Source organism: Microcebus murinus, chromosome 19, assembly GCF_040939455.1.
Source record: "Microcebus murinus isolate Inina chromosome 19, M.murinus_Inina_mat1.0, whole genome shotgun sequence".
Classification (NCBI taxonomy): Eukaryota; Metazoa; Chordata; class Mammalia; order Primates; family Cheirogaleidae; genus Microcebus; species Microcebus murinus.
Window position 1 is genome coordinate 31,536,732 of NC_134122.1, and position 18,016 is coordinate 31,554,747.

Sequence of the window (18,016 nt, forward strand, 5' to 3'; positions counted from 1 at the left end):
GACCCCACCGTGTGGTAGGGCCTCCGCAGGTGGTGTACAAAGCAGGACTGCAGCTGAATTTTAGCAATAAGGTGGGCAGCGTGGGTGCTGTTTGAGTGCCTGGAGGGGCTGTTGCTTGGACTGCTTCCCGGCCATGCAGGAGAGGACTTGGAGCCTCTTGGTGTTTAAGCAGGGAGATCCTGAAGACGGGAAACCTTCCTACTCTTAGGTTGAGCTGGCACTTCGTCTTCAGTAGGGATTTTCTGTGGCTGGCCAGAGACTTGAAATCCAGCTCCGAGCCTTCTATCCAAGCGTCCTGTGGGCTCCATCTCTGAAGGGCCTGTGGAACATTCCCATGTTTAAAACAGTCAGCTGCAGTTCACAGTCATTGGGAGGGTTTCTAATACTGAAGAGGAGCTTGTGCAGCGCTCTCCTGACCTCCCTGAACGTTGCTGTAGCTGTGCAAAGGTTACTTCTCACGACAAGCACCATTCCCTTGGCAGGTAGATACATAAAGCTTTTCGGTACCTGCCTCCCATCCGTAAGTAACTAGATTAACGGTACGTATGTCCCAAGATGAGTGGGTGGATGGAGAGAGTTGTGTTATTTTTTTGTTTGTTTTTCTATATAATTTTAGTTGTGCAGCTTATTTCTTTATTTTTAGTAGAAACGGGTTCTCATTCTTGCTCAGGCTGGTCTTGAACTCCTGATCTTGAGTGATCCTCCCGCCTCAGCCTCCCAGAGTGCTAGGATTACAGATAGGAGCCACCACGCCCGGCCAAGAGAGTCATTTTTGTAAAAATTTGCGCCAGCCATGTCAGTGTTCCTGAGAAGGGTTTAGGCAGGTAGCTGGTACCTGGCTTCTCTCTCCTGTTCTAAAACTGACTAAAGAGAACCAAAACTTCATGGTGTGCCAAGTGAGACCCTTTCTAAAGAATGTCCTTGCATCCGTTTTGGCAGGGTGGGATTGTTTCTCCCAGGCCTGTTACTTGTTGACTCACTTTTGACAGCAGCTTCCTGTGGTTTGGGCTCCAGAGCCTAGGAAGGGAAACGTGTCCACAGCCGACTTCCAGAAACCTGGGTTTTCCGTCGTGACTCAGAACTCTTGCTGCTTCTCGGAGGTCTTAGCAGGAGGCAGGAAGGAAAGAGGTGGCAGGTGCTGCTGGGTAAGGAGGGGGAGGTGTTGGGACTGTTATCTGGCGTCCACTCTCAATTCGTGATTTCCAGGGAACAGCCTGGCTTTCTCGGTGGAGGGAGATTACTTAACAGAGAAGAGCTAATTAATTAACCCAGAACTTGGGTTTTCCTGCTGTGTAGGGTGGTGAAGCAGCCTGAAATGTCCGCCTTAAAGGAAGTCCTCGCACAGAGGGGCAAGGGCCAGGCTCTCTGGGCTTCTGTAACGAAGTGGGGCTGTCTCTGGCCACCTTTGGTTTTGTTTCTTTGGTGAGAAGCTTTGCTCTTCGTTTTGTGTTTCGACCAACCTTTAACGATGTTGAGGTGTTTTGAGTCACTTTCTCACTTAGGAAGCAACCATGACCTTAGAGTCCGCCCTTTGCAAGTTTTTGGTTTGAAAGTGAACCAAAATAACAAAGACTAGGCACTTAATTATAACCTACTGCTAAGCCTCGTCTGCCATCTGGAGCCACCCTCTGACTCTGTAAAATGTTAAATCATACAGATAAAAGTGCACCATTTCACAGTAATAGGCTCTCGGTATTCTGGCCTGGAGAAAACTCGTTTCCTGTACTTGCCGGTTCCTGTGCCGTGGGAGGCAGTACATGGCCCAGCCCTCCTCAGCAAGATGGGGAGAGAGGCACACCAGAAATTCCATGATAGCACCAGGATTCCTTGGAATCGGTAGAAGCCTTTCTCATGCCTCGTACTCTATTGAAGTTAGGAATATGCTCACCAGATTTTTTTTAAAAGACATTTTATCAAAGCACGAAATGGAAAAACAAGTTACAAATTGAAAAAAGACGATGGATATATGTAGAGTTCCTACAAATCCGTAAGAAGAAAGCAAAGTATTTCACAAAAGATGAAGTATGGCCAAAAAACAATGCCTAAGCCTCATGAGTGATCAAGGAGTTGTTAATAAGGCTTCAAGGAAATGGAAAACTATTTTATACCCATTGAAATGGCAAAAATCAAAAAGCCTGATGAGCCAGTTGCTGGAAGGTTTGTGGGTGTCTTGCATATTACAGGTGAGGGTGTAAACAGGTACAGCCACTTTGGAAATTAACTGAACATTCCCATACTCTGCACCCCGGGGGCTCCCCTCCCGGCTATGTGCCCAAGAGAAATAACATGCACAGCAGCAACACTGAAACCAATTTGATGTCTGATAGAGCTAGAGAGAAACCATATTGAGATAACGGACTATCATGCCACAGGCTGAAGGAATAATGCCTCACTCGACACTGGCGGACCATAGCAACGCTAAGAGGTGGAAGATAAGCCCCAAGTGCTTACGTACAACATGGTACTTTCTTCACATACAAAATTAAATACTTTCTAAATACACATAACAAAAAGCAATTACTTAGGTGGGGGGAGGCAGAAGGGTAAATGGGTTCCTGAGGTACATTTTTCTTAAGAAAATCAATAGCTGGCCGAGCATGGTGGCTCATGCCTGTAATCCTAGCACTCTGGAAGGCCGAGGCTGAAGGATCGCTTGAGGTTAGGTGTTCAAGACCAGCCTGAGCAAGAGCGAGGACAACAGAGCGAGACTCTGTCTCAAAAAAAAAAAAGAAAAAATAGAAAATCAATAGCTTTCTTGATGCTTTAAGACATGTATGACCCTGGAAGATTCTCAGCCCCAGAACTGGGTTTTTTTAGAAATGGTCTTCCAGGTCTTCCTCTGTCCCCAGGCTAGAGTGCAGTGGCATCATCATAGCTCACTGCAGCTTCCAATTCCTGGGCTCAAGCAATCCTCCTGCCTCAGCCTCACGAGTTGCTGGGACTACAGGTGTGCACTACTGCTCCTGGCTAATTTTTCTATTTTTTATAGATACTGGGTTCTTGATATGTTGCCCAGGCTGGTCTCAAACTCCTGACCTCAAGAGATATTCCCACCTCAGCCTCCCAAAGTGCTGGGATTATGGCCCCCAGAATTGTTTAGAGCTCTTGCATTATTCTCGGTATCTTGCTTCTATAACAAATGTGCACAGATGTGCACTGTTCACTCAGCTGTGAACTGAAAAGCCCTGTTTGGTGATGAAAAAGTTTTAGAAATAGTGGCAATGGTTGCATAGCATTGAATGTAATTAATGCCCCTGAATGCATACTTTAAAATGGTTAAAATGGTAAATCTTATGTTATACCATGTATATTTTATCACAGTTTTAAAAAATGTAATATACTAAAAACTATTGAGTTGTTATAAAAACCTAAGTGTACTAGCATTTATACAACTGGACATGAACACCCAGTTTTTGGGGGTTATTTTTTTGGAGACAGTCTCACTCTCTTGCCTGGGCTAGAGTGCTGCAGCGTCAGCCTAGCTCACAGCAACCTCAAATTCCTGGGCTCAAGCGATCCTCCTGCCTCAGCCTCCCGAGTAGCTGGGACTACAGACATGCAGCCACCATGCCCAGCCAATTTTTTCTATTTTTAATTGTTTGGCTAATTTCTTTTTATTTATAGTAGAGATGGGGGTCTTACTCTTGCTCAGGCTGGTCTTGAACTCCTGACCTCAAGCAATCCTCCCGCCACCACCTCCCAGAGTGCTAGGATAAGGATTACAGGCGTGGGCCACCATGCCTGGCCGAACACCCAGTTTTTTTAAAGTTTATTTTCAAATTCACAGCTGAATGGTGGCTGAGGCTTGGAGACTATGTGAATTGACCAGATAGACGGAGCATGTCCTCCTTCCACTCAGGTCCAACCACTAAGTGTCCTGGGGTTGACAACTCCCTTGTTTTGTGGCTGGGAAAATGGGCCCATGGTGGGTCTAAACTGGTCCGTCGGCCCCACTATGGGTGGACCCCTGACTTGGCCGTGGCCAGAGGTCACCCCTCTCCAGCACCTCCCAGTGCACAGGCCTGGGAGGAAGCGGGGGCAGAGCAGGTGGCCGGGGCCAGGCGCACAGTCCAGGGCTGGGGGAGGCCCATGCAGGCTTGTGCCCATTGTGAGGAAGGGCCAGGCAAAACAAGGGGTCCCTTTGAGGAGGACAGCCTTTGATGTCTGGGTTCAAATCCAGCCTCGCCTCCAGGAGCCTCTGTCTTCCTACCTGTCACCGTGTGGCAGAACGAGGGGGCGTGGTGTTACTTGCACAGCACAGATCTGGGAGCTGATGGCCTTGTCCCAGTTCCACCACAGGAGGCGGGGCATGCACTGCCCTCCTTGCCCACAGGGTGGCAGCAGTGCGGCCCAGCCACCCGTCTGTGCTGCTACCTTGCCTGCCCGCAACAAGGGCTGAAATAGAAGCCCAGCCCCCGGCCCAAAGGAGACCAGGGTTGGGGTCCCAGGCCTCCAGGAGTCCCGGGCTGGGGGCCTGGCTTCTGAAGTGCCACACCCTCCTGCTCTTCCCTGCAGGTGTCTCCAGCAGGTGGGATGCCATGGGATGCAAGTTGCTCAGTGACCAGTAGCACGAGGCCCAGCACGACTCGCTGGGTGCGTTTAGTGACCTCTCCCAGGTGCCAGGACTGTCTCGCTCCACCCTCACCTCTGTGGAGACTGGGGACACCCGGGGGCCAGGACTGGGCACACGGGTGGCACTGGACAGATGTGGCTACGATCCGAGCCTGTCCTCCCTTGAGCCAGGAGCCTCGACTGCGAATGGGGGTGACAGGGCTCCCAGGCGGGGACAAGCTGGGCTGGGCTGTCCTTCCTCCCGTCCTGCTGCCTCTGGCGCACGAGGCCATCTTTTGTGGTGGTTTGTTCCGTCTGCTCCACCCGAGTGTGCATTGGCCGCTGTCCCACTGGTCTCTGTCCCTGCCCACCCATGTCCCATGTCCTTTGTGTCTGTGTCTGTCTGTCTCCTCCTCTGGGACTCTGACAGCCTGTGTGTCTGTCTCTGTGTCTCTTGGTCCATCTCAGGCTCAGTCTCTACCTGTCCCTCTCTGTCCCTGCCATGGGGTCTCTCCCTCTGCGCGGTCTTCAGTGGGGCGTGGGTTTCTGCACGTGTGTCCTTCCTGCTTGTTCTGCCCAGGTGTGTCTGTGTGAGCGCCTCCGTTTCGTTCTCCTTCTCCCCGTCCCTCGGTGCGTGACTCTGTTCCTCTCTGTGTCACTTTCTGTGTTTACGTGTGTGTCCACGTCTTCCTGTTCTCTCTGAGCCTGTTTCTGACTCTCCCCGCCCCCGCCCCATCTGTTTGTAGCCGCGTCTGTCCGGCACAGCAGCGGATGTGCGGGTGACTCAGGGCTGACAGGAAGCCTGTCGCCTGCCCGCTGCCCGCTGCCCGCCAGTGTGTGTGGCGCTGCAGGTGTGTGGGTGCAGGATGGGGTGGCCGCAGTGAGGAGCCCTCGACCCTCAGGTAAGCCTTTCCTAGGAGCGCCCGGAGCCCGGCCCAAGGCGGGGCCCTGAGGCTGCCCCCAACCCCACAGGGCAGCCCCCGCCTGGCCCCACTCCTGCCTTGGCGCCCCGACCTGCAGCCCTCTCCGAGCAGCCTGTTTCTGGAGCCCCATCCTCTTTTGCCTCCCCCAGCCCAGCCTGCACAGCCAGGAAGCCCCCGGGGTGGTCCTGTCACTGCAAGAGCCTGGCAAGGGGCTGCCGGGAGCCAGGAAAACAGCCACCTGGGCCATGAGCCTCAGTTTTTTCATCTGCAAAATGGGACATAACACCCCTGCCACAGGGCTGCGGGTGAGGGTGAGACTCTGCAGGCCGGTCCGTGTGCCCAGGTCTTGCCCCAGGCAGGGGGAAGCTACTGTCCCTTCCGCCCCCACCTAGCCTCTGGCCACCTGCCACTCTCCCGGGGCTCTGAGGGGCCAACTGCCGCAGGCCCTGGGGGCTCCTTGTGCCTGGCTCTGTGACAGGTGGTCTGGCTGGCAGGCCCCAGCCACCCTGCCTTCACCATCTGCATCACTGCTTGGGCCCCGTTGCCCCCTTTCCCTCCCGACAGCCCCCTCGGAGGGCCCCCGGCCAGCCTCACATGAAGCCCAATGGACAGGGCTTCCAGCTGGGGTCCACCTCTCACTTCACCGCCCTGTCTGCCTACCGCCCCACTGGGCTTCAGTTTCCCCATCCACAGCATGGGGAGGTCTGGGGGATTGGACAGGGTGGTCTCCGAGGCTCCAACGCTCAGCCTGGCCCGAACTTCCCCGAAGCCAGACCTTCGCAAACCTTGTTCAAATGGAAACTGCCCACTTCCCTTTCTGCTATTTCGGCCTGAGAACTGCCGGTGGCAGCCGCCTCGCTCCCCTCCCCGCCCAGCCCTGCCGGCCCCTTGGGGCCTTCTGGGGAACACCGGGGCCTCTCCTGGGGGGCCCAGCTCCTCCCCCACCTGCTTTCAGAACCCGGGTGGGAGCGAGAGTGAGAGAGACAGAGGCAGAACTTATTCAGTTTGGGGCAGACACAAGAGTGTTTGTTAAATTTCAGTCTCCATTTTCAAAACTAGTTCATGACTTTTTCAAATTTAATATAAAAGTGGGAGAAGGCTTGTGGCATTTGTGGCCGGCCTGCATGGGCGTGGATCCTGGCTCTGTGCGTCTCTCGCTGTGTGACCCAGAACACTGTCTGCATCTCTGAGCCTCCCTTTACTCCCTTGGACAAGGGGGGCTGGGTTCGGGGGTCTCACACGTGCTGCCATGCACAGGCCACAGAGCCTGTCGCAGAGGTGCCCCATGCGTCGGCCCTGGCTCCCCTCAGGCCCTGGCCCCTCCCGGGGTCCCCACACCTTGGCCCCTGTGGCGCAGGCCTGCGTGTGTCTGGGGCCAGCCAGGCAGGCAGGCTCCGGCCAAGCTCTCCACCGTGTTCACTGCGGGCCGCTCAGCCAACCCCGGACCCAGCAGGCCACCCTGCCGCCCCTTCCCACTGCTCTGGGCCTTAGGGACCTCCAGGGACAGGGCTCACGGTGGTCATGCCCAGCCAGGGCCCAGCCCTGTGCTACACACGGCATCTCGAGAAGGGATGAGTCTACCAGACAGGCCTGCCCCTCGCCCTGCGCAGCCTGGGGGGGGGGGCAGGGGTCCCGCTCGTCCCAGGATGGCAGCCTCCAGGAGGCAGGAGGGCCTCTGGGTGTCGGGGCCTCTGGGCAGAGGACCGTCCACCCCGGGAAGGAGAGTGCCCTGGAAGGGTCTGGAATGTCGGGCCGAGAGCCAGCCTTGCTCCTGGGGGCTTAAGTGGACTCTGGAGTTGGCTGGTGCTGGACAACGTCTCGGCTGTCACACCTGTGTGTGACCCGCCCGTGCCTGCATCCATTTGGGGAGCAGAGTCGCTGTCCTGACCAAAGGACAGAGATGTCGAGGGTCTGTAGAGTGAGGGAGGCATCCAAACCAGCCGGCCATAAATAAGACCCCGGCAGGTCTCTCCAGGAAGAGAGTGACTGTGAGCCAGGCCGGGCCACTTATCACACCAACCACCCTTTGAGGAAAGCACTAGACTCATTCCTATTTCATAGATGAGGAAACTGAGGCTCGGAGGCTCCCAGGCATAGGCAGGATCCAATCCCAGGAGTCCTCCCTCCAAGACCAGGTGCTCCAAGTTCACACAGACCAAGATAGCCGAGGGCTGTGGCAGAGGGGCTGGCGGGGGGCCCACCTTGGGCAGCAGGTGAGTCGGGGGAGGGGCAGGGGGAGCGGAGCTCCCTCCAGACAACATCCTGGGGTGACGTTGGTCGTGCGGGTCACAGGATCGGGGCATTCACTTGTTCCCACTGACTCACTGGCTTTTGGGGAGGGGCTTCTCTGTGACAGGCCCCGGCTGGGGATTCCTTGTCAGCATCACCAGGTGGCTCAGGGGCCTGGAGAGGTTCTGAGCCTTGTCCAAGGTCACAAGGCGGGTGAGGGGGACGGCACAGGAGGCGGCAGCACGGAGCACCCCTTCTGCAGTCCTGCCTCGGCTCCCAGCCCCACCGTCCCTGGCCGTGGCATGGGGGACCTTCCCCCACTGGCCGAGGCAGGAGGACGGGCGAGCGCCGAGCAGACGCACTCCTGAGCGTCCTCAGAGACCCGTCACCCTCAGCCGTGTCCCCAGCCATCATGAGGAGGACGAGTCTCTTCACAGTTGTACCTGTTCTTGTTGGAAGCCCCCTCGAGAGGGCTGGGCTTCCGTTCCCCAGGCCAGGCCATGCGGCTGCGTGTGGCTTCTCTGAGGCCTGGCCATCACGACCCGGCCCCCAGGAAGCTGGCCCAGTGCCAGCAGGGCTCAGGGTCCCTTCTCCCCAGATCGTCCTCTCTCCAGCCTGGCCTGTTGTCCCAGCTCATGCCCTCAGGCCACCTCCTCCAAGAAGCCTTCCCTGACTTCACAGATGGTTTAGGGATGCAAATCCCATTCCTAGGTCCCCCAGGAGGCAGAGAAAAGCCCTCAGGTGCTCTAGGTTGATGGGGGCACTGGGGAGTCCTGTGCAGGCAGGGACTATGGACTCTGACCTCAGGGAGTCAAGGTGGATTCGCAGAAGGCCTGGGGCTGGGATCCTGTCTGTGCACTTAGCTGCTGTGAGCTCTCTGGCCTCAGTTTCTCAGTTTATGAAGCAGGGTGAACCCCGTGGGGTTGTCCAGATTGAGCGAGTGTGCATGGGACCGTGCATGTGCGTGTGTGTGCGGTGCTGCGTGCGGCCCCCAGGACCTTCCAGCACTTACCAAGAGTGGCCATGGCCAGGGGTCAGGATGGGGTCAGGGGTGCTGGTTCGGGGTCCCCGGCGGGAGCAGGGGAAAGGCGGCGCTGCTGCAGCTGAGCTGGGCTGCGGGGCCTCGGGGCATGGTGGGGTCGGGGACCTGAGTGTGGGGCGAGATCCCTGGAGGCGCAGCCCCTGCTCACCTGTGCCCCCATCGTAGTGCTGCAGGAGGGGACGCCAGGAGCAGACATGAGCTCGGGGACCGAGCTGCTGTGGCCCGGGGTGGCGCTGCTGCTGCTGGGGGTGGCCGCCAGCCTGTGTGTGCGCTGCTCCCGCCCAGGTAAGGAGGTGCTGGGGTCGTGAGGGGGGAAGGCGGGCACGGGGTGTCCCCAAGATCCTCTTGGGGGACGACCTGGCTGTGGTCAGAAGCAGCAGTCTGATGGGCCTGGAGAGGTGGCCCCAAGGGCGCCGGTGGCCCCAAACTGCCCCTGAATGCAGTGGGTTTGGTTCGCCCTGGGGCTTTAGCTTCGCTGGACTAAGGCAGTGTCTGGGGCTGGACCCCGTGCCCAGCACCTACATTTTCTAAGCTCTCCTCTCTTTAAAAAATGGTGAACAAATACCCTTTCAATGCCAGGTGGCCCCCCTGGTTGGGGGCTGTCTGTCCACTTAGCTGCTGTGAGCTCTCTGGCCTCAGTCCTGCCTGAGGCCTGCCGAGGGCACAGGGGCGACAAGACGTGGGGGGCCTCGGACCCCACTCAGGCCTCTGGCTCCTGGCCAGTGCTAACCCCAGCCTGTTCTTGCAGGTGCAAAGAGGTCCGAGAAAATCTATGAGCAGAGAAGTCTGTGAGTTGCCACAGAGTCCCCAAGGGCATTCCCAGCACCCCATCCCTCGTCCCTCACCATTCCGGGGTCTGGCGGGTCCCCAGCAGTCAGGGAGGAGAGGGGCTGTCCAGGCCCTGCCACAGTCTGGGACGGGGGGGGGGGACACCTGGGCTGTTGGGCTGGCCACTCCAGCAGTGCCCACGAGCCCCTCAGGAGGTCCGGGCACCTGTGTCATCAGCCTCCCTCCGACCCCAGCGCAGGGACAGACGGAGGAGCATGCCCTGCCAGTGCAACAGGGCAGACAGAGACAGGGGCACAGAGTGAAATGTGAGCCTCGCCCGAGAACCCCCTGGAGACGCTCAGGAGAGGCTGTGGGCGCGTCCCATGGGGGCAGGGAGGGCCGTGGGAAGTCCCCGGGAGCGTCAGTGTGCCGGACGCTGCAGACCGGGGACAGGGGCTGGAGCCCAAGAGCAGCCCTGGGCATGATGGCAGCGGCCGCTCGTGCCCTTTGCTTCAGAGACCGAATGGCTGTGGGCCCGGAGACCCGAGACCGCCACACATGCACTTCTCACACGTGCAGCACAGCACTTGCGTGTACCCCAGGCAGGCCAGAGTGTACAAACACACACACACACACACACACACACACACACACACACACACACTTCCTCATTTCCTTTTGCAACTGAAAAACCACAGTGAGATTTGAAAATAGATTCTTCCCATCCCTGCCCCGCCCCCACCCCACCCCAGGCCAGGGCTGGGCCTTTCTGGACTCTTTTGGCCACTTGGCCTCCTGACCTGCCTGCCAGCAAGCTCCCCAGTGCCTACTCGGGCTCCTCCCCTTCTCCCTCAGTCCCTGCCCACCAGGGCCCCTGATTGCTCTCAGGGCCACGGGCAGTCAGGGCCAGAAGGTAAATGTCCCCATGCGGGAGGTGGAACTGGAGCCTTGGATGTTCCCCTCCCTGGAATGCCTTTTCCTGCCTCTCAAGCTCTCACCTTGCTCGGTTCTATCCTGCCAGTCTGCATGAGGCAGCTGCTATGGGCAACAGCCCAGCTTCCGCATCACCTCCTCCAGGAAGCTGTGTCTGACTGTGTCCTAAATCAGGCCGGCCTGACCCCCAGTCCCCCAGGAGCTCCTGGAAGGCTAGGCCAGGGACCCATTCTGGCCCAGAGAGGAGCCCAAAACCTTTAATGATCAGCTGATCAGCTCCGCCATCTCTAATGGCATCTTCCATTCCCAAGAACACTTCATGGCTCAAGATGGCAGCTGGAGCTCCAGCCCTCATCTCAGCATTTCAAGCAGCAGGGAGAAAGAAGGGATAAGGATACAAAGGGTGCACCCGAGTTGGCAGTGCCCCCCTTTAAGGAGATTTCTTACAAACATCAACAACCCTGGTTTGCATTTCATGGATCAGAGTTTAATCACATGGCCATGCTTAGGTGTAAGGAAGGCTAGGAAATATAGGCTCTAGATGGGCGCGGGGCTGCCTAAGTGAAAATCAGGGGTCTGTCTCAAAGGGAGAGGGACAGGCCAACGGACGGCAAGGTCCCTTGCTGAGCCTGCTAAGCCGAGTTGTCTCACCAGTTACTTGGCACTTTCCCCATCCTGGCGGGTGTGCTCTGCTAGGAATGGCAAACTCTCCCGGGGCAGGAGGTGGGGGGCAGTCTCTTTGTCATTCCTGGCTGAAATCATTTGCCCCAAGTCACCCCTGGGTCCCTGAGCAGCTGCCTCCACCCCAGAATCTCAGGGCCACCTCCCCAGTGTTAGCTACAGACCCTGACAGCTCCGGGGTTGGGGTCCCAGCAGCACATGCCCAGTTGAGGTCGTGGGGGATGGGTCTGGCTGCAGCCCAGGGCCCCATGTGAGGGGTGGGCCCAGTCGGGGCCGTCCAGGGAATGGGGACACCAGGGGGACTGTGAGCCTGAGGCTTGGAGGGGCAGTTCCTCCTGGCTACAGCCCTGGTCTGTCCCTCCTCTTGTTCCTCGCCCCTCTCTGTCCCTCTCTCCTGCCCCTGTGTCCCCTGGGCTGTGAGGGGCCAGGACCTGGCTCAGCACAGCCCGTGTGTTCCCAGGCAAGAGAGCCGGCAGAGCTTTGCGGTGGCCCAGACCTACTCCTGTGAGTCCGCAGGGTCCAGGGGCTGGGCTCAGGGCCGGAAGTGTCCCTGTCAAGGTCCCTTCTTTCACCACCGCCCCGACACCATGGCCAGGCCTGGTCTGGTGAGGGGAAGGGGTGAGGGGGCTGGGCTGGCCGGGCTGGCCTGGGGGCTCAGCCGACACCCCCTTGCCCTTCGCAGTGGTTGGGCATCCGTGGCCGGGGCCCCTGGTGGACACAGTCTCTGACGCGGCACACACGAGGTAGGAGTGGGCTCCCCGTCTTGGGCCCCAAGGGGGTCGCAGCCCCACAGGGAGCCATGAGAAGGAGGGCATGGGGGGGGCCTACCTGGCTGAGCCCAGGCCAAGACCTTGCTCCCTCCCCAGACCCCAGGGCCGCTCCCGGGGGCGGGGGATGTGGTCTGGGCCTCAGAGCCCGGGAGCCCTGGGGCCTCTCCCTCCTTCAGCCCCCACCTACCGCACCCCTGCAGGAAGGAGAAGCTGCTGCAGTTCTCTCCTGACCTGGAGGGTGAGTGATGAGGGGAGGCAGGGGCGGGGCCAGCTCGGGTGGGACTAAGGTGAGCACCTGGTGGTACAGGCGCTGCGGAGGGGGGTCCTCCGAGGTCAGGAGAGACCCACAAGCTGGGCTGGGTGGGCTCATGGGCGGGGGGTGCCCTCACACACACACAGCCCCCACTGAGAGGACAGGGAGCACCTGCAAGGTGGGAACGCTGGGGACACCCAGCCCACCCTTGGGCTGCCAGAGCCCAAGCCGGATGGGAGGCAGGCAGTGGAGGGGAGCAACGAGCCTGGCCTCTCTTCCAGATCCCGCGTCCTGCAGGTACCAGAACTTCCGCAAAGGTAGGTGGGCTTCCGGGTGGGGTGGGGGTCTGGGGGTGGCCACAGCGCGGGAGCTCAGGCCTAATTCTCACCTCGCCCTGCAGGAAGCAGACACGGATCGGATACAGGCTACATGTGAGGGGCCTTGTCCCGGCCCTGGCCGCCCTCTGTGCCCCCTGACCTCTGCTTCCTGGTCTAGGAACTGCCATCTGCCCAGAACCCAGCCCCTGGGGGTCCCAGCGGGAGCATGACCATGGCTTTGTGGGATCAGGACATGGCCCTGCTCTGAGGGTGGGGTTGTTGGGTGGGTGAGACCCATCCTGTGTCACCCAAACATGCGCTGCAGGAAGGGGAGGTCGCCTGTCTCACAGATGGGCAAACCCTGGCCCAGGACAGGAGGGGACTGGCCTAAGGTCACACAGCAGGGTGGCCAGAGCCAGGCTACCCTCTCCAGCCCCCAGGGCTTGGGAGTGCAGGGAAGTGTGGGTGAAGGGATGACAGGTGACCCTGGCAGAGCCTCCTGGGCCCCCTGGCAAATGATGGCCAGAGCAGCCCTAGCCTCACTGTCCCCCTAAGGGCCCCCACCCTGACCTTGGGCCTGCCCCGCAACCTGCGCTGTGTCTGTTCTCTCGGCCAGAGACCCCATTGCCAGGTGCTATTACGACCGGGAGCGGTTCCCCAAGCCCTCGGAAGGTGAGGGGGTGGGCTGGGAGGAAGTGGCGTGGCAGCTCGGCCGCAGGGTGGTTGCCACCAGCGTGGGAGGTGTGGGTGGAGGCGCTGGGAGGGTGGACTGGGCCACAGGGGAGGGACCCAGAGGGGCAGCTGGGGGTGGACGAGGGAGGACAGGCAGCCCCTGACGAGCACGGATGGGAGACCCTGGAAGGCCCTGGCCGGGGCAGCCTTGCTGATGGGCGCCGCGCCCTGCAGGCTCTGAACACCTTTGCTCTGTAGAAAGAGGAACTGAAGACCGAGGGGGACGGTGCCTACTGAGGGGTGCAGGGACCTGGCTCCTGCCTGGGCCATGCTGGGGCAGGTGTCGGGAGGTCCTCGCCCACCCTGGCCACTTCTGAACTGGGGGGCTCATTTCTTGGAGCCCCTTTGTCACAGATGGACCGCTGGGTGAGGGCAGTGTCAGAGCTCACCTTCCCCAGTGCAGGGAGGTGCCGGGGTGCCAGGCTCTGAGGGGCCACACTCGGCCTGGGTCCCTGAGCAGAGTGCTCCCCAGCCTGCCCACCCTGTCTGGGGGAGTCCAGCCCCCTCCGTGACGGCCCCCTCCCCAGTGCTTTCAGATGGGACCTCAGAGGACAGAGACGGAGCCCAGGGTGGAGCCTGTGGGGGCCAGGCCAGCGCCCATTAGGAAGCTTGTCCAGAGAAGGCTCGTGGCCCTGGGGGACCCCGAGGGCTGGGGCTTGGCGGGACAGGTCGTCTGCAAAGGGAGGGCAGGACGGAGGAGGGAGGACGAGCCAGGCCATCCTGCAGGGCCCACCCACACCCCGTGCCCTCTCCCCTCTCCTTGGCAGACGACGACGACACCAATTCCTACGAGAACGTGCTCATCTGTAAGCCCAGGACCTCAGGTGAGGCCTCGCAGCTTGGGCCCAAAGGTTCTCCCGCATCTGCTATCTCTGGTGCCTTTGGGTGACGAGGCGCCCCTGCTGTCCCGGGAGGAGCCCCATCAGCTCCTGGCCGAAGTGGGAGTGAGTTGAGGGTGTCCACCTGGCATGATGGTGGCCTCTGCAGAGGGGAGCCGCCGCCACTCCTCGCTGGCCCTGGGGACTGGCCGGTGGCCGCCCCTCCTCCAGTCCCTGTCTCTGTGCTCTTCCGCAGACAATGAGGAGTGTGAGGATTATCAGAACTCGGCATCCATCCGCCAGTGGCGCGAGTCCAGGAGGGCCGTGGGTAGGTGGCTGCGGGCGGGCCACTGCAGCAGGCTCGGTGGGCAGGCGGGTGGGCTTCCCTCCAGCAGGGCCGGCTGCTCCTGCAGCGGAGCCCCTGTGCACCGGCAGCTGCAGAGGCCTCCAGCCTTGCCGGGGCTCCCTTAGCCGTCACCTCGGCCTCCTGGGCACTTCCCGCTGGCTGCTTTGTGCGGTCTGAGGGTCCGAGCCCCGGTGTCCCACTAGGGGAACAGTGGCAGGTGTGTCCCTGTGAACCCTCCGCAGAGCACGTCTGGCGAGAAGCACCGCCCTCCCCGGGAAGCCCAGAGGAGGACGGGGAACCGGATTACGTGAATGGGGATGTGGCCGGGGAAGCCTAGGAAAGGCCGGAAGGAAGGTACAGTCCTCGCTCTCCTGCTGCCTCGGGCACCCAATCCACGGGAGGAGCAGGGTGCACCAGGTGCCACCTGGCCAGGGGTGGCGACACTGGGGTCTGGGGCTGGGGAGGGCAGAGGTCCCAGAGCGTTTGGAAGGAGGAATCGATGGGTGTGGGCGAGGCCGAGGTGAGGGCTGCGAGTCTGCATCGCTGTTGGATCTGGGCGGTACTGGCGAGCAGGTTTTGTAGGGAAAGCTGGGGGTTTGTTTTGGACGTGTTAAGTTCAAGATGGCCATCCAGGTGGGGTAGGACACGGGCAGGGAGATATCTGAGCCCAAACTCGGGAGAGGGTCAGGTTAGAGATACAGCTGGGCACTGCCACCACACAGATGGTCCACAGTCCCCGAGGGAGGGAGCAGAGGACCCAGCTGAGCCGGGGCCCCTCCCAAGCCCGAAGCAGGACAAGCACCAGTGACAGGGCTCAGGGAGGGTGTAGCCAAGCACAGAAGGTGGTGGTGATGACAGAGCTGAGTGCAGGTGGACATCGGTCACAAGGGCAGTTTTGGTGACATGGTGGGAAGAAGGTCTGTGTGCAAAGACAGTGGTACAGATACTTCTTCAACAAGTTTCACTTTAGAGGGGAGCAGAGGAAGTAGGGCAGGAGCTGGGGGATTGCAAAGGTTTTTAGATGACAGCATGGGGACGGAAAAGCTGCAGGGGGGAGTGCTGGGCTGGGCAGTGGCTGATGAGACCTATCTAGCTAGATGCTATCGGGCGCAGAGGAGGCGTGGACACTGCAGCCCGCATTCGCAGTGGGCTGACAAAAGGCCGTAGTGGCCCGATCCATCGCCGGGTTCTAGTGAGTCAGGGCGGAAGGGAGTTGACTCAGGGCCTGACGCAACTTTCCGAGTGTGGGGCGAGGACCGATCTGGGGGGGTAAGCGCGGGCCCAGGACCTGTCCAGGAGAAGGCTGCCAGCCACTCTGCAGAGGGCATCCCAGCTCTGAAGGCCGGTGGCTAGGACCGCCCCAGCCTCCGCCTGGGATCAGGATTTAAGAAACCCAGCTGAGGCTGCTTGGTGGGCGGGTTCTGATCGCCCCGAGGCAGGAGGGCAGCTGAGTGCAGACCCCAAAGAGCCACTCTGGTCCCGAGGGAACGAAATACTGGCCAAGGCAAACTTTTCCTTTTAACAAACTCTTTTCCTCTCCACTGCAGGCGCCAAGGCGAGGCAGCTGGAGTACCACTGAGCTTGTGGACCTGCCGGTTGCCTCCTGAGGATGGCTTTCCAGAGCTGCTCAACTTTTAGGCCCCTGCATGGCTGCACCTAGAAGGGATACTGACACCTCCTAAGGACCACCTGGCCACAGGGTGCAGCCTGGGGAGGGGCAGTTACTCGTAGGACTGCCAAAAATACACCCCCCACTCCCAACTGAGGCTTCCTTGGACAGGTGCCAGGGGTGACCCAGTTGCCACCATGGTGGATGCCCAGGATTTAGGGCGAGCTGCAGCCCTGTCCCCGTGTCTAAAACATTGTCTGACACTGGTAGCTATGTCCTTTTTGCTTTGGATTTGGATTCCAAGTTGATAGTTGCTGGGATTTTATGATCTATAATCTTGTACAGTTAATTTATATAGGTGGAGCCATATTTAATATTCTGAACTTCTGGGTAGAGACTTACCTTACAAAGCATTACCTGTGGTTACCCTCAGCATCCTGGCTAGGCGGGGCCCCGGCTCTCCCTCTGTCCTTGAATGGGGACCTCGCCTTTCTTTGGGCCTCGGTTCACTCAGGAAGAAATGAGGCTACAGCCACCCTGTGACCCTTCCGTGGAAATGGCATCTGCCGTGGACCACAGTGCATCAGTCTGGAGCAGTGTGGTCAGGACCTCGGCCAGAGGCCCCTCAGCAGCAGTGCAGCCCCTCACTGGCCGGCATCCTCCTCTGCCCAGGGGGCCTCAGCTAAGGGGGAGCAGGGGACCCGAGGGGAACTTCTGAGTCAGAAACTCAGCCAGGGAAACATGCCTCCTCCAACCCAAACATCTCAATAAACCACTTTAGTTTAAGAGCCTCACTTCTCCTGGGTCTGCTTCAGGTAAAAAACCTTTTGAGGGAATGAAGCGAAGCCTCTTATTGAAGAGAAGGGGACCCTGAGGCCAGAGGGAGGCAGGCCCGAGCACAGCCCTCCTCCCAGGACACCCACACCGACTGGTCCCATGAGAAGAGATCACACCATAAGTTAGGAAATTAGAAGAAGCCTCTGGAACCCAACTCTTGGCCACTGTCACTTCACACCTTGAAGTCCTGACCTCACAAGCTCAGAGACAAGCGCCTCTACCGTGAGCTCAGGGCTGAGCGGAGGTGCAGGGCTGTGGGGACTCCAGCACTGGAGAGAAGACACCAGGGGAGTCTTGCCTCTGCTGTCCCCCGCCGCGGGAACCAGGTGGCTCTCTGGGCCCACTGTCCTTACCTGCAAATTGGGGATATAATCAACCCTTCACCTCCCAGGCATTATGAGGTCCCAGGTATTAAGTAACATTGGGAAGGTATGTGCTATGCCTTCATTTTTAAGGGCTATAATTATTTTTAATTCCCTGCCACCCTTAACAGAAACCTTAACCCAAAAAGCCAGTAACCTTGGTGCCTTTCCCATGTCTGTTTAGTGTCACCACTCAAATGTGGCCTGGGTGGGGGACTGATGTTGCTTGGGAGAGCCTGCTCCAGCTGCTCCCTGTTCAGACCAGGACACGGGAGCTGTCTGGGACCCACCCATAACGAGGATGAGACGGGCACAGGCCCTGTCCACCTGCCGCGACACACGGAACCACCCCTACGGCCCTTCATCCAGGAGCCCACAGGACACACAGTGTGTTTCCATCAAAGCTTGCCATAGGAGACCACCACGCACAGCAGTCTCCCCCGCCCCATGAAAGACACCATCCTAAAACAATGCCTGGGGTTGGCTTCACAAGAAACTGGGGGTGAGGCTGGTGGTAGGTGGTGACCCTGCATAGATAACACTGGGCGAGTTGACAATGAATTCGTGAAACTTCACTATGTTATTCTCTCTACTCTGAAATTTTTCATAATTAAAAGAAAATGGAAAAAAATAGTACCTTGCAAAAAAAAAAGGTAATTCTACAAATTAATATAAAGTTCACTGGGAAATTCTGAAGCAAGAAGTACACACAACTACAAGGGAAAGAGGACGCAGCAGTTTTCCTGAGGCCATGGGTCGCGCACCCCACTCCACGAAGTGGCCCTCAGCAAGCCCTCCTGAAGGGCGTGGTGGCCGGTGTTCTGAGAAGTCTGTCTAAACTGTCA

The 18,016-nt window shown here is 59.0% G+C and overlaps 1 protein-coding gene across 5 annotated transcripts; it reads left to right on the forward strand.

Moving 5' to 3' along the window:
- The first annotated feature begins 5,280 nt into the window (after window positions 1–5,280).
- LAT2 (linker for activation of T cells family member 2) lies at window positions 5,281–16,763 on the forward strand. 5 transcript variants are annotated; one of them, XM_012742216.3, is made up of 13 exons: window positions 5,281–5,453; window positions 8,919–9,030; window positions 9,494–9,533; window positions 11,588–11,631; window positions 11,810–11,870; window positions 12,098–12,135; window positions 12,432–12,467; window positions 12,551–12,581; window positions 13,084–13,139; window positions 13,967–14,023; window positions 14,274–14,345; window positions 14,567–14,717; window positions 15,911–16,763. In XM_012742216.3, exons 2-12 carry the CDS (start codon window positions 8,940–8,942, stop codon window positions 14,698–14,700), a joined length of 660 nt encoding a protein of 219 aa, XP_012597670.2. In that variant the 5' UTR covers window positions 5,281–5,453; window positions 8,919–8,939; the 3' UTR covers window positions 14,701–14,717; window positions 15,911–16,763. The 5 variants fall into 5 exon arrangements, with proteins under 5 accessions (XP_012597670.2, XP_012597672.2, XP_012597669.2 ...); XM_012742215.3 differs by having other exon boundaries at window positions 5,282–5,453; window positions 8,911–9,030; XM_012742217.3 differs by having other exon boundaries at window positions 5,283–5,453; window positions 8,911–9,030; window positions 14,606–14,717.
- Window positions 16,764–18,016: the final 1,253 nt, after the last annotated feature.